This window comes from Equus przewalskii, chromosome 21 (genome assembly GCF_037783145.1).
Source record: "Equus przewalskii isolate Varuska chromosome 21, EquPr2, whole genome shotgun sequence".
NCBI lineage: Eukaryota > Metazoa > Chordata > Mammalia > Perissodactyla > Equidae > Equus > Equus przewalskii.
Genome location: NC_091851.1, coordinates 24,551,839 through 24,567,047, shown reverse-complemented (window position 1 = coordinate 24,567,047; position 15,209 = coordinate 24,551,839). Strand labels below are relative to the sequence as shown.

At 44.1% G+C, this 15,209-nt stretch overlaps 1 protein-coding gene across 6 annotated transcripts in view; it reads right to left on the bottom strand.

The window, feature by feature from the left end:
- Window positions 1-15,209, bottom strand: part of ZNF341 (zinc finger protein 341) — a 58,329-nt gene that overhangs the window by 17,232 nt on the left and 25,888 nt on the right. For all 6 annotated transcript variants that reach the window (XM_070588036.1, XM_070588042.1, XM_070588039.1 and 3 more), the window contains one exon: window positions 7,413-7,621. In XM_070588036.1, the coding sequence (XP_070444137.1) occupies window positions 7,413-7,621 (209 nt within the window). The remainder of the gene's footprint in view (window positions 1-7,412; window positions 7,622-15,209) is intronic.

Here is a 15,209-nt window from a genome sequence, read left to right as displayed (position 1 = left end):
ACAACATTTAAATCACAAACTCACAACACAAAATGGAATAATTTGTGACAACAATAACTTAGATGGGGAAGAGGAAGGGATGGAACCTGTTTAGGCTAATGGAGATAACAGGCTATCAGAAAACGGACTATATCATCTACAAGATCTTTTATACAAACCTCACGGTAACCACTAAATGAAAAATCAGAGCAGAGACACAAATCATAAATAAAGAGAAAACTGAGAAAACCATCACAGAAAACCACCAAACAGAAATGGCAGTGAGAAATACAAGCAGAGAGAAACAAAGGAAATATAGAACAACCAGAAACAAGAGATAAAATGGCAATATTAAGCCCTCATATATCAATAATCAATCTAAATGTAAATGGATGGAATTCTCCAATCAAAAGACACAGAGTAGCTGGATGGATTGAAAAACAAGACCCAACAATATGCTGCCTCTAGGAAAACACATCTCAGCTCTAAAGACAAAGGCTCAGAGTGAAGGGATGGAGGACAAATACAAGCAAATGGCAAACAAAAGAAAGCAGGTGTTGACATACTTATATCAGACAAAGTAGACTTCCAGATAAAACAGGCAATGAGAGGCAAAGAGGGGCAGTCTATAATGATAAAAGGGACACTCCACCAAGAGGATATAACACTTATGAATATATATGCACTTAACACAGGAGCACCAAAGTATATAAGGTAACTATTGACAGACCTAAAGGGAGAAATTAACAGCAACATAATAATAGTAGGGGACCTCAACACCTGACTTACATCAATGGATAGATCATCCAGACAGAAAGTCAACAAGGAAACAGTGGAGTTAAATGAAAAACTAGACCAGATGGACTTAACAGATATATAGAGAACACTCTATCCAAAAACAGCAGAATATACACTCTTATCAAGTGCACACGGAACATTCTCAAAGACAGACCATAAGTTGGGAAACAAGGCAAACTTCAATAAATTTAAGAAGATTGAAATCATATCAAGCATCTTTTCCAACCACAATGCTATGAAACTAGAAATCAACTACAAGAAAAATCTGCGAAAGTCACAAATATGTGGAGGTTAAACAACATGCTACTGAACAACCACTGGATCAACAAAGATATCAAAGGAGAAATCAAAAAATACCTGGGGGCAAATGAAAATGAAAGCACATCATACCAACTCTTATGGGATGCAGCAAAAGTGGTTCCACGAGGGAAATGCATAGCAATATAGGCCCACCTCAACAAACAAGAAAAATGTAAAACAAGTAATCTTGAACTACACTCAACAGAACTAGAAAAAGAAGAACAAAGCTCAAAGTCAGCAGAAGGAGGGAAATAATAAAATCAGAGCAGAAATAAATGAAATAGAGACCAAAAAAAACCAACAACAAAACAGTTGAAGGGATCAATGAAACTAAGAGCTGGTTCTTTGAAAAGATAAACAAAATTGACAAACCCTTAGCCAGATTCACTAAGAAAAAAAGAAAGAAGCCTCAAATAAATAAAATTAGAAATGAAAGAGGAGAAATTACAATGTATATCATAGAAATACAAAGGGTTATAAGAGAATACTATGAAAAACTATATGCCAACAAATCGGATAACCTAGAAGAAATGGATAAATTCTTAGACTCATACAGTTTCCCAAAACTGAATCCAGAAGAAATAGAGAATCTGAATAGACCAATCACAAGTAAAGAGATTGAAACAGTAATCAAAAACCTCCCAAAAAGCAAAAGTCCAGGACCAGATGGCTTCTCTGAAGAATTCTACCAAACATTCAAAGATTTAATACCTATCCTTCTCAAACTATTCCAAAACATTGAAGAAGACAGAACGTTTCCTAACTCATTCTATGAAGCCAACATCACCCTGATACCAAAACTAGACAAGGACAACACAAAAAAGGAAAATTACAGGCCAGTATCGCTGATGAACATAGATGCAAAAATCCCCAATAAAATATTGCCAAACCAAAGACAGCAATACATTAAAAGGATCATACACCATGATCAAATGGGATTTACACCAGGGATGCAGGGATTGCTCAACACATAATATACCACATTAACAAAATGAGGAATAAAAAACACAGGATCATCTCAATAGATACAGAGAAAGCATTTGACAAGATCCAAAACCCATTTATGATAAAAACTCTCAATAAAATTGGTAGAGAAGGAAAGTACCTCAACAAATAAAGGCCATATATGACATACCCACAGCCAACATCATACTCAAAGAGGAAAAACTGAAAGTCATCCCTCTGAGAACAGGAACAAGACAAGGGTGCCCACTCTCACCACTCTTATTCAATACAGTACTGGAGGTTTTGGACAGAGCTTAGGCAAGAAAAAGAAATAAAAGGTATCCAAATTGGAAATAAGACGTGAAACTCTCACTTAAAAGTAGAAAGTAGACCATTATCTTACACCATACACAAAAATTAACTCAAAATGGATTAAAGACTTGAATGTAACACCTGAAACCATAAAACTCTTAAAAGAAAATATAGGCAGTATACACTTTGACATCAATCTTAGCAGTATCTTTTCAAATACTATGTCCACTCAGGCATGGGAAACAAAAGAAACAAATAAATGGGACTACATCAGACTAAAAAGCTTCTGCAAGGCAAAGAAAACCATGAACAAAACAAAAAGACAACCCACCAACTGGGAGAAAATATTTGCAAAGCATACATTCGACAAGGGGTTAATCTCCAAAATATATAAAGAACTCATACATGTCAACAACAAAAAAACAAACAACCTGATCAAAAAATGAGCAGAGGATATGAACAGACATTTTTCCAAATAAGATATATAGATCACCAATAGGTACAAGAAAAGATGTTCAACATCACTAATCATTAGGGAAATGCAAATCAAAACTACAATGAGCTATCACCTTACACCTGTCAGAATGGCTATAATTACCAAGACCGAAAACAGCAAATTTTCGAGAGGATATGGAGAAAAGGGAACCCTCATCCACTGCTGGTGGGAATGCAAACTGGTACAGCCACTATGGAAAACAGTATGGAGATTTCTCAAAAAATTAAAAATAGAAATACCATATGACCCAGCTACCCCACTACTGCATATTTATCTAAAGAACTTGAAATCAACAAGTCAAAGAGACTTATGCACCCCTATGTTCAGTGCAGCACTATTCACAATAGCCAGATGTGGAAAAAACCCAAGTGCCCATAGACTGATGAATGGATAGAGAAGATGTGCTATATATATATACAACGGAATACTACTCAGCCATAAAAAAGACAAAATTTTCCCATTTGTAACAACATGGATCTAATAATAATACCTTGAGGGTATTATGTTAAGTGAAATAAGCCAGACAAAGACAAACACCATTTGATTTCACTCATATGTGGAAGATAAACAAACACAAGGAGAGGGGTCCTGTCGGCCCAGTGGCGCAGCGGTTAAGTGCGCACGTTCTGCTTTGACAGCCCAGGGTTCGCTGGTTCAGATCCCAGGTGCGGACACGGCACTGCTTGGCAAGCCAAGCTGTGGTAGGCGCCCCACGTATAAAGTGGAGGAAGATAGTCATGGATGTTAGCTCAGGGCCAGTCTTCCTCAGCAAAAAGAGGAGTATTGGCAGATTTTAGCTCAGGGCTGATCTTCCTCAAAACAACAACAACAAAAACAAAAAACAAAAAAAAACCCACAAGGACAAAGAGAACAGATTAGTGGTTACCAGAGGGGAAGAGGGTTGGGGTGGGCATAAGGGGTAAAGGGGCACATATATATGGTGACTGACAAATAATAATATACATGTGAAATTTCACAGTGTTATAAACCATTATGACCTCAATAAAATAACTGAAAAAAGAATTTCCATAGGGATAAATTTTTGCAAAATTTATACAGTAGTCCTCCCTTATCTGCAGTTTTGCTTTCAGCGGTTTCAGTTACCTGCAGTCAACCATGGTCTGAAAATATTAAATGGAAAATTCCAGAAATAAACAACTCATAAGTTTTAAAAGGAAGAGGCAGGTCTGTGCTGAGATGCAAAGATATTCATATCATAGTTTTAAGTGCAACAGTTTTAAGCACCAAGCACACAGAGCAATCCTACTAAGTTTCAGTCTGTTTTCACAAGTTGTGTAACAGGAAAACGGTGTGATGAGTTGTCACCAAATTCAGTGACTGTGTTTGGGATGATCTGACTCAAATATAGCCTGTGACATTTATGTCTATAGCCATATCTATCAACATGTGCATTACAGATATATACCAAAAGACAGGTTCCAAGAGGTTAATAGGGGTTATCTCGGGTGGCAGGGTTTTGTTTTTTGGTTTTGTGTGGGTCTTTTAAAAATCCTTTTCTCTGCACTGAATGTGGATGACTTTCGTAATTAGAAAAAAAATCAATAAATCTTATTTTAAGTGGAAAAAGTAAATATATAGCATATATATAGGGACAGGCATGAAATTCCCTTGAGGGGTTTGGGGAGGCACCACAGGCAGGTCAAGGCAATGTGGCCCAAAGGGAGCAGAGCAGCCAGACTGACGGGGCCTGGCCCCCTGGAAATGAGATGAAAGCACCACACCCGTTCCAATGTTATCCTGAGAAACTCTCACCTTGTTTAAGCCACTATTATTTTGGGTCTCTGTTGCAAGCAGCCAAACTTACATCTAAATTATACAAATAATAAAAATTGGAAGAATAATACTTATTGAGCATCTATTATGTTCCAGGCACCATGTCTAAGTGCCTTATACTCGTCTTAAATGACCCTTATAAATAATCCAATAGGGTAGACACTATCATATCCCCATTTCACAGATGAAGAGAACTTATCATCACCTGGGACACCATTCCACCCTGAGGCCATCCAGATGGTGGCCACCTCCTCACACCTTGCTTTTGGGCCAGCAGCTCCAACAGCTACGAAGGGTCACTGGCACTTTAACCTTGGCAAGAGAACCTGGGAGAAGTTACTCACTGCAGGCACAGGCCCATCAGTGTTGGGCTCAGCTCTCAGCTTGCAAACTCCAAGAGCAGAGCTGAGGCCTCCAAGGTCCTAGAGCAGACTCTGAATCCCAGCTCTGCACTGACGTCGTTACTCTGGTGGGCAGGTCCTTCTCCTCTCTGAGCCTCAGTGTCTTCATCTTCAAAATGGGGAGAACACCGGTGCTATGGACTAAACCCTGTTCCCCCAAAAGCCGTAAGTAGAAGCTCTGACCCTCAGTGTGATGGTATTTGGAGATGGGGCCTTTGGGAGGTGATACGGTTTAGATGAGATCAGGAGGGTGGGGTCCTCACAATGAGACTAGTGCCCTGATAAGAACAGACCAGAGAGAGTGCCCCCTCTCATAGCAGCCCGAGCGACTAGTACAACTGACCTCCCAGGACTGCAGGGATCAATGTCCCTAAGTCACAGAGTGGCCCCTAGGAGGTACTCGCTTACGTTTACTTGGCATCTCACTCCAGAGAGCCATGCAGCCCCAGGAACTCACAGGCAATCCAGATTGGAAGGGCAAAAGCAAAAGAAAATGCCCTCTGAGTAAAAACAGGAATTATTCATCATTACCCAGAAATCTCCATCCCTTGGCTGGTCAAAGCTTCGCTTGGGTTTCCTGCCTCTCTGGCCCCATCTCCCAATCTCCCCCAGGGCCAGCTGCCCTACACCCTGCCAACTTCTCAAAGCTCTCGTGATTCCTACAATGCCCTCATGCTCTGGCCCCACATTCTCCCACAGGCCCCATCCATTTCTACTCTACACAGCAGTCATTCTAAACCACTGGCTATTTTATTTTACACCTCTACACTTGCTGTTCCACCTGCTGGGAATGTACTCCACCCTATCCATTGTGTCCCTAGCAAACTCCTACTCATCCTTCAAAACCCAGTTCAGATATCATTGCTCCTAGGACACCTTCCCTGCCTTACCTCCCACTGTGGTACTTTTAAACCTTATATACATATCTATGATAGCATTTTATCACAGTATATGGTAAGAATATTTACACACTAGTCTCCCTAATCAGCCCATGCATTCTAAACTCAAGGTCTGTATTTATCTCTGAACCCCAGAAGGCTCATCCAGGGGGGCCCTGTTAACAGAGGTCATCAGCCAAGTCCCTGCAGGTACAAGTTTGTACAGAGAAGCAAAAGCCATTTTACCATGAAAATATTCACTAATGAACTGAAAGGAGTCCCAAGACAAACGGCCCTCCTTGTGTTTTCACTAACATCTATCCCTACGTACTCGGTGCTGGGCTATGTGAGGCAGCTGCTCCCGGACCACACAGGGCAGATGCACAGCATCTGCACAGAATGACTGCAGGCCAAAGATGCGGGATTTCACAGAGTCATGCAAATGAGGTTGGATATCTGCAGACAACATCATCCACAAAGGAGAGCCTGGAAGAGCGACCGGAGAACAATTGAGGAAGAGAAATTCGACAAGGATGATCACAGGGTCAATGGCTCCAAAGAGAACGATTTGAAGATCCAAGGATTAAGAGCACGTGGCAGAATTGAGGGAGGCCTTCATCATTTCTGCCAAAGGCACCCTCTTTATGCAAGAGAAGACTAAAGGGATGTGGACTGTCAGAAAAAAGCACCCCAAATAAAATCTACACTTGATTCATTCCTTGTTCCTTCTAAGGCTCAGCATATAGCTTCAACTTAACCTAAAGTTTATAGATTATAAAAACAAATCTTATTTTTATGATTTTTGCTTTTAAATACGTGCATGTTCATTTTTTTTGCATTCTAAGAATCAGTGTGCGATTCCAACTGTAACCTAAATTTTGTAGATCATCAGAGAAAACAATATTTTCCTTTTTTTTTTTTAAGGATTGGCACCTGGGCTAACAACTGTTGCCAATCTTCTTTTTTTTTTTCTGCTTTATTTCCCAAACCCCCACCCCCCCACCCCCCCCCCCACCCCCGCCCGCCCAGTACATAGTTGTATATCTTAGTTGCAGGTCCTTCTAGTTGTGGGATGTGGGACGCCGCCTCAACGTGACCTGACGAGCGGTGCCATGTCCGTGCCCAGGATCCAAACCCTGGGCCGCCGCTGCAGAGCGTGTGAACTTAACCACTCGGCCACAGAGCCGGCCCCGAAAACAATATTTTCATAACACCTTTAGTTTAGAAAAAAATCAAATCTATTTTGCACTATGAATGAGAAAAGATTGGTTTCCCTTTCTTAGGATTTTTCTTTTAGGATAAATGTCTGCCAAGTGGAAGGATGATATAAGGGCCAACATCTTTATCTCCATCAGTGCCAAGGCCAAGAACCCACTCTTCCAGGTTGGACTGTAGCCAGGAGCCTCAGTTTCCCCTGGGAGGTGTCTCAGTGGTCCTGAGCGGTCAGAACCACCAGAGCTGCACACCCCGGGGCTCCCTGCCGAGGGAGGGAGACGGGAGGGCACGCACTTGTAGACAGCACTGTCCTTCTTGGGGCTGTGCTGCGGCAGGAGGCTGTGGGAGTACTGATGCACGCCGAGGTCGTACAGTGACGGGAAGTCCTTGCCGCAGAGGTGGCAGCGGTAGCTCAGCTCCTCCTGGTGGCTCTTGATGTGCTCCAGAAAGGTGTCGAGCTTCGGGAACGTCTGGGCACAGCTCTTGACCACACACTTGTACACCTGGAGGGAAGATGTGGGGCAGGTGAGGGGAGGCAGGAGAGCCGCCTCCACTGCCACCCCCACCCCGTGGCATCACCTGCTATGGACAACCTGACAGCTGTTCCCCCGCTCCCCTGAAGCTGGAGCCCTGGTTTTATTTTGATTAGAGGGTCCTCTCCACTCAGCCAGTCACAGTGGCCTCATGACCCTTCCCTCAGGTTATGGGTGGCCTGGATATACTTACAAAATTACCCAAACCTAGAAATACAGTAAAAAGATGGCATTGTGTCCTTCCGCTGTCATTCCAGAGCCGTGGCCCTCCAGCCTGAGCATGTACCACAATAACAGACTGCTGGGCGCCACTCTCGGAGCACCGGATTCAGCAGGTCTGGGTGGCCTGAATACCACGTGCATCCTAACAAGTGCTCAGGTGATGGTGAAGCTGCTAGTCCAGGGACCTCCCTTTGAGAGCTGCTGTCTAACAAGCCTGCCTAGGATCAGCTCACTCTCTGAGGGATGTGACCTGTTTTGACTATTTACTATTGATGAGGATCCAGACTCTAAAGTTAACTATTATTAACTATAGAAAACTGAGGGGACTGGCCCCATGGCCGAGTGGTTAAGTTCACGCGCTCTGCTTTGGTGGCCCGGGGTTCGCCGGTAAGGGTCCTCGGTGCAGACCTAGCACTGCTCATCAAGCCATGCTGATATGGCGTCCCACACAGAAGAACTAGAAGGACCTACAATTAGGATATACAACTGTGTACTGGGGCTTTGGGGAGAAAAAAAAAAAGAGGAAGATTGGCAACAGATGTTAGCTCAGGGCCAATCTTTCTCACCAAAAAACCCCAAAATCCAAGAAAACATGTTACAGCTTCCTCTTTAAAAAAAGAAAACAGGGGGCCAGCCCCATGGCCGAGTGGTTAAGTTCACGCACTCTGCTTTGGTGGCCCAGGGTTTCACCGGTTCGAATCCTGGGCACGGACATGGCACCGCTCATCAGGCCATGCTGAGGCGGCATCCCACATGCCACAACTAGAAGGACCCACAACTAAAAATACACAACTATGTCCAGGGGGCTTTGGGGAGAAAAAGGAGAAATAAAATCTTTAAAAAGAAAACTGATTGATGTAAACGATTTTTGTCAGGTAGAAAGGATAACCCCAAAGGTCAGGGGTTGTGTTGCCCTGTAGGACATTAACCAGATTTGTATCTAACTAGGCAATCTTATTTCAGTATCCCTTTTTTTCACTGACACAGTTATATATAGGTATAAATATCAGCATCTCATATCCTCTTTTGAACTGGCTTTGTCATCCTTCTAATTCCCTCATTAATGAGTTATATAAAATTCTGACTCGTGTTCACTACGTTATTTGTATGAGAATTATGCTTTTAACATTTTGAAAATTATACTTTGACAAGTGATACACACTCCTGGTTGCTTACAACTACACGTTCCTTCTTCCTAAGAAAGTGAACTCTGATTTGCTCAGGGCAGCAATGTGCCCAGTTAAAACACCTTATCCTCCGGGCTCCCTTGCATCTAGTGTCAGCCATGTGACTCCTTTCTTGCCAAGGATATATAGGTAGTAGTCTTTAGGGAAGGCATCACTCCCAGAACAAAAAGGCAAAAGCTTCCTAGGAGAAAATCCCTCTCTTTTTTGCATTTGTCCTGACTGGAATAAAGATGTGATGGCTGGAGATAGAGCAGCCATCCTGCAACCTTGGGAGCCACAGGCAAAGGATGGCAGAACAGAAAGCTAGAAGAAGCCTGAGTCCATGATGACATATCTGACCTGCTATAAAAGCCCCACACTGCCCCTTTTTGGACTAGTGTGATTTGAAAGACATAAAACCCTAACTAACAAGCCAGATTCTTATTATTTGCAGCATAATAACATACTCCTAAATGATAGAGCACATGCACCAGCTCTGACCAATGGGAGATCCATGGAGGGCTTCTGGGAAAGGTTTGCTTGCTCCTAAAAAAGACACAGAAAAGATAAGCTCTTTTTGCTCATGGATAATACTATGTTTAGACTGCTGCCTATAAAGAGTGACCACCATCCCAGGCCCACAGGGAGCCATCAACAGAGGACAAGGCCACACCCTCAGGTGATGAATCCAAGAGCTGGAAAGACACAGGGTCCTTGATGCTGGGCTGAGTCAATTGACCGAGCTGCCCTGTCTTGAGTTTTCTTGTTACATGAGATGACAAACTTCCTAACTGTTAAGCCAGTTTGAGTCGAAGTTTTCTGTGATTTATCCCAACGACATCCAAACTTAAGTCCATCAACCCCCCTGCTAGGAATCTATCATAAGGAAAAAGTCAGAGACGTGGACAAAGATTCAACTACAATGATGCGTACCATGGTTTTGTTTATAATAGCAAAACTCAAGAAATAACCTAAATGTTCAACAGTAGGGAATTTTTTTAAAAAGGCAGCTATTAAAAAGTATGTTTCTTAAAAAATAGCAACATGAGGGTTCTCGTCAAGATGGCGCTGTGAGCAGACGTTGAACTTGCCTCCTCCCACAAACACAACCAGGTTACAACAATTTTAGGAAGAATCACCCTGGATTGAAAACTGAAAACTGGATAAAAAGAACCCCCACGACAAGGGACAGTCCTGACGAAAGCAGAAGAGGCAGTAACTCTGGCCGTAGAGGAAAAAGGCCACCTTTGGGAGCAGCAGAGCTTCTCAGCTGGCCAGGCGGGAGCCAACCTAAGGTACGAGCCCTCCCTGGAGGAGTGAGGTCCGGAGCAGGGGCAATACCGCTATAACCATCCTTCGGACTCAGCCCAACTGAGAGGGGGGTCTTACTGTCTGGCTTTGCTGGCTATTAACTGCAGCGAGGACACCCCAGAAAAGCTATCGGCCGAAAGCTGAAAAGATCCGGGTCTTAAAGGGCCCACGCACAAACTCACTCACTGCAGCAACCTAAAATCACCAGAGAGAAGGCTGACTGTCCTTTGGTGAAACGAGACTCACCTGGTGGGCTCTGGGGGCATCTTGGTGAGAGAAGGATCCTCTCTGGAGACTGAGACATTGGTGGGGACCCTTGTTCTGAGCTGGTCCAGGCGTGCTGATATGGACACAGGTGGGGGCCATTGAGGTGCATCCCTTGGGCTGTTAGCCCAGGGGTCTGCCACACCCACTAGAGCACAGATTTAATCCAGTTCAACCAGGGCAGGCAACCTGCCCTAGGGACTGGCCCCACCTAACAGCAAGCCCTCAGGCTACTTTTCAGCCTGCATTGACTGAGTGCCTTGATCCTCTACAGGCAGGCAAAGGTGTCTGCCTCTGTGGGGCAGGGCTTGTGTGAGGACCTGGTGAACTGTGGCGGGCATTGGGGCAGAGGAGGGGGCCTCTGCAGTGTGGCAGTAGGGTACGCTCCATGGGGTTCAGAAGTGTGCACGGATCAGGACCGTGCTGACAGTGTATGTGGTCCAGAGCGGGGTGAGGCTTAGCAGCAGCAGAAGACTTCCATTTCACAAATAGCCATAAAAAGAATCAGCCCCACCTTCCAAAGCCTGAAACAACTGAGTGCCTCCAAGCCAAGGGCTAGCCCTACTCAGCTGCACTCCTAAGAGAACTGACATCAGCCTTGTTGGCCTCAGGCCTATCACAACTGTACGCCCCTGAGCCTAGCAACCAGCTACACTGGGTACCAACCCAATTAAGAGGACAATTGCAATAAGAGTGTGCTAATAGGCGGGACCAAGATGGCGGAGTGAGTGGTCTTCTTTGTCTCTCCCCCATTGAATCTGCAATTAATTAGACATTCACTGATCAACAAAGGATATCCAGATAGCATCTCAAGACGCCTAAGAGTCTCATGCTACTATACATCGGAAGGCAGATGGACTTCCCCGTGGGAGGAGGTGGAAATAGGTGAAAACTCTCCGAACCCCGACCCCCAACCCCAAGACAGCCTAGTTCCTGCAGGAGGCTCTCTTCCAGTGGACTCCCCCATAGCATCGCCAGACACCAAGGGCGGGAGTGTGCACTCACCAGCAGAGCGACAGTGGAAACAGGTGACAACAGCCCTACTCAAGCCTCCCATGATTACACCTAAGCCCAGGGGGAATCCCCACGGTCCCGCACCCACCAGCAGGGAAGGCCTCTGCTCGCCATTAGCAGGGACGCCAGCCCAGAATCCAGAACAAAGGGAAGCTCCCAGCGGGTGGATTCCCTGGCACTGCACCAGACCACTAGCTGCTGCTGGGCTCATGGTGTCCGGCACACGGGTTGGTGCAGGGGGTACCCAGACTTCCCGTGGATGCGCTTGGGACTGGGTGGAGCTCCAACACGTGGCTCTGCGGCCCAGGGGGATGCTCCAGGGTCCCGCACCCCCCAGCAGGGAGGGCCTCTGCTCGCCATTGGCAGGGAGGCCCTGCCCAGCATTCGGAATACCACCAAGCTCCCTAGAGCAGAATTCCCCACAAGGCAGCACCTTACAAGCCACCGCCAGGCCCACGGACTCTGGCCGTGTCCCAGACAAGGCAAGGGGCTCCCAGAGATCCCGCGACAGTGGAGTGGGGCAGACTGGAGCTCTGGTGAAATGGCTACGTAGCCCAGGGGGGAACTCCAGGTTCCTACAGCAGCCTCAGCAAAAGCCTCTGCACAGCACTAGTGGAGAGGTCCCGACTGGCAATCACCAGGCGGGAAGGCCCTGGGGCAAAAGTAGCACAGCTAGGTGAGCTAACGACAGACTGCAGAAGATACCCATAGCTCTGCTGGGACCTATAGTGGACAAGTGTGAGCTGGTGGGCTCTGTTAGGGACAAAGTGGCGATTACAGGTGATCCTGCTCCTGGCTGCTGGGAAAGCCCACAACACCGCTGCAGACCACAAGGAGGGAGTGCATCTAAGTGGGCACCAGCAGCCTGAGGCCCCCTTGCGACTGCCCCCACAACAGACGAGGGACCCCACAGGACCACTGTGATGACGAGGAGGGGTCCAGGCCCAGTCAGTAACAGCTGACAGGGTTCCTGGTTGATGCAGTCTAAACAGCTGCCCTCCCCGCCAACACCAGTCACAACAAGTGGAAGCAGCGACTAAACTCTATCTCTATGCAGAGGCACAAATCCATGCCATCAAGCAGTATGAAAAAATATATTAAATCTCCAGAACAGAAGGAAAATGATAAGCATCCAGAAAACAATCCCAAAGACAATGAAATCTATAACCTAAATGACAATGATTTCAAAACTGCCACTATTAAAATACTCAATGAGTTAAAAGAGAATTCAGATAGACAACTCACTGAGTTCAGGAGCTATGTCACAAAAGAGCTTGACACTATAAAGAAGAACCAGTTAGAAATACAGGAGATGAAGAACACAGTGGAGGAGATTAAGAAAAATCTGGACTCTCTGAACAGTAGGGTCGATAACATGGAGGACAGAATTAGCAATTTGGAGGATAGGAATATAGAAATGCTGCAGACAGAGGAGGAGAGAGAACAAAGACTAAAAAGAAATGAAGAAACTCTCCGAGACTTATCCGACTCAATTAGGAGATGCAACATAAGGATTATAGGTATACCAGAGGGAGAAGAGAAGGAGAAGGGGGCAGAAGGCCTGTTCAAAGAAATAATAGCTGAGAACTTTCCAAACTTGGGAAGAGAGATGGAACTTCATGTAACAGAAGCCAATACATCTCCAAACTTTATTAACGCAAGAAGACCAACCCCAAGGCGTATAGTAGTGAAACTAGCAAAAGTCAACGACAAAGACAAAATACTAAGGGCAGCCCGGCAGAAGAAAATAACTTACAAAGGAAACCCCATAAGGCTATCAGCAGATTTCTCAGGAGAGACCTTACAGGCTAGAAGAGATTGGAATGAAATATTCAAAACTCTGAAGGACAAAAACCTGCAGCCAAGAATACTCTACCCAGCGAAAATATCCTTCAAATACAATGGAGAAATAAAAACTTTCCCAGATAAACAAAAGTTAAGGGAGTTCATCGCCACAAAACCTCCTCTTCAAGAAATGCTCAGGAAGAACCTCATTCCTGAAAAATCAAAAAAAGGAAAGGGGTTACAAAATCCACAACAAAGGAGATAAGCAGAAGGACAATAACACAAAGTAACAGCTCTCCATCAGGACAAAATGCAAAAGAACCGGAAAACAAGTGATAAAATGGCAACAGTAGGCCCCCACGTTTCAATAAACACTCTAAATGTGAATGGATTGAACTCTCCAATCAAAAGGCACAGAGTGGCAGGATGGATCAAACAACAAGATCCAACAATATGCTGCCTCCAGGAAACACACCTCAGCCCCAAAGACAAACACAGACTCAAAGTGAAGGGATGGAAGACAATACTCCAAGCTAATAATGAACAAAAGAAAGCAGGTGTTGCCATACTTATATCAGACAAAGTAGACTTCAAAGAAAAACAGATAAAGAAAGACAAAGAGGGGCAGTATATAATGATAAAAGGGACGCTCCACCAAGATGACACAACAGTTATAAATATATACGCACCTAACACAGGAGCACCAAAATTCGTAAAGAAACTATTAACAAAACTAAAAGGAGACACCAACAGCAATACAATAATAGTAGGGGACCTCAACACCCCATTAACACCAATGGACAGATCATCCAGACAGAGAATCAACAAGGAAATTATAGAATTAAATGAAAAATTAGATCAGATGGACCTAATAGATATATATAGGACACTTCATCCAAAAACAGCACGTTACACATTCTTCTCAAGCGCGCATGGAACATTCTCAAGGACAGACCATATCTTGGGAAACAAAACAAGCATCAATAAGTTCAAGAGGGTTGAAATAATATCAAGCATCTTTTCTGATCACAATGCTATGAAAGTAGAAATCAACTACAAGAATAAAGCTGGGAAAGGTCCAAAAATGTGGAGACTAAACAACATGCTACTGAACAAACAATGGATTATTGAAGAAATTAAAGAAGAAATCAAACATTATCTGGAGACAAATGAAAATGAAAACACACCGTACCAAATGATTTGGGATGCAGCAAAGGCAGTCCTAAGAGGGAAATTCATTGCAATACAGGCTCACCTCAATAAGCAAGAAAAATCTTACATAAACAACCTCAAACGACACCTAACGGAATTAGAAAAAGAAGAACAAACAAAGCCCAAAGTCAGCAGAAGGAGGGAAATAATAAAAATTAGAGAAGAAATAAATGATATTGAAACAAAAAAGACAGTAGAAAGGATCAATGAAACAAAGAGTTGGTTCTTCAAAAAAATTAACAAAATCGACAAACCCTTAGCCAGACTCACTAAAAAAAAAAGAGAGAAGTCTCAAATAAATAAAATTAGATACGAGAGAGGAGAAATCACAACAGATACCAAAGAAATACAAAGGCTCATAAGAGAATACTATGAAAAACTATATGCCAACAAATTGAACAACCTAGAAGAAATGGATAAATTCCCAGACTCGTACAACCTACCCAAACTGAATCAGGAAGAAATAGAGAATCTGAATAGACCAATCACAAGTAAAGAAATAGAAACAGTAACCAAAAACCTCCCCAAAAATAAGAGTCCAGGACCAGACGGCTTGTCTGGAGAATTTTACCAAACATTCAAAG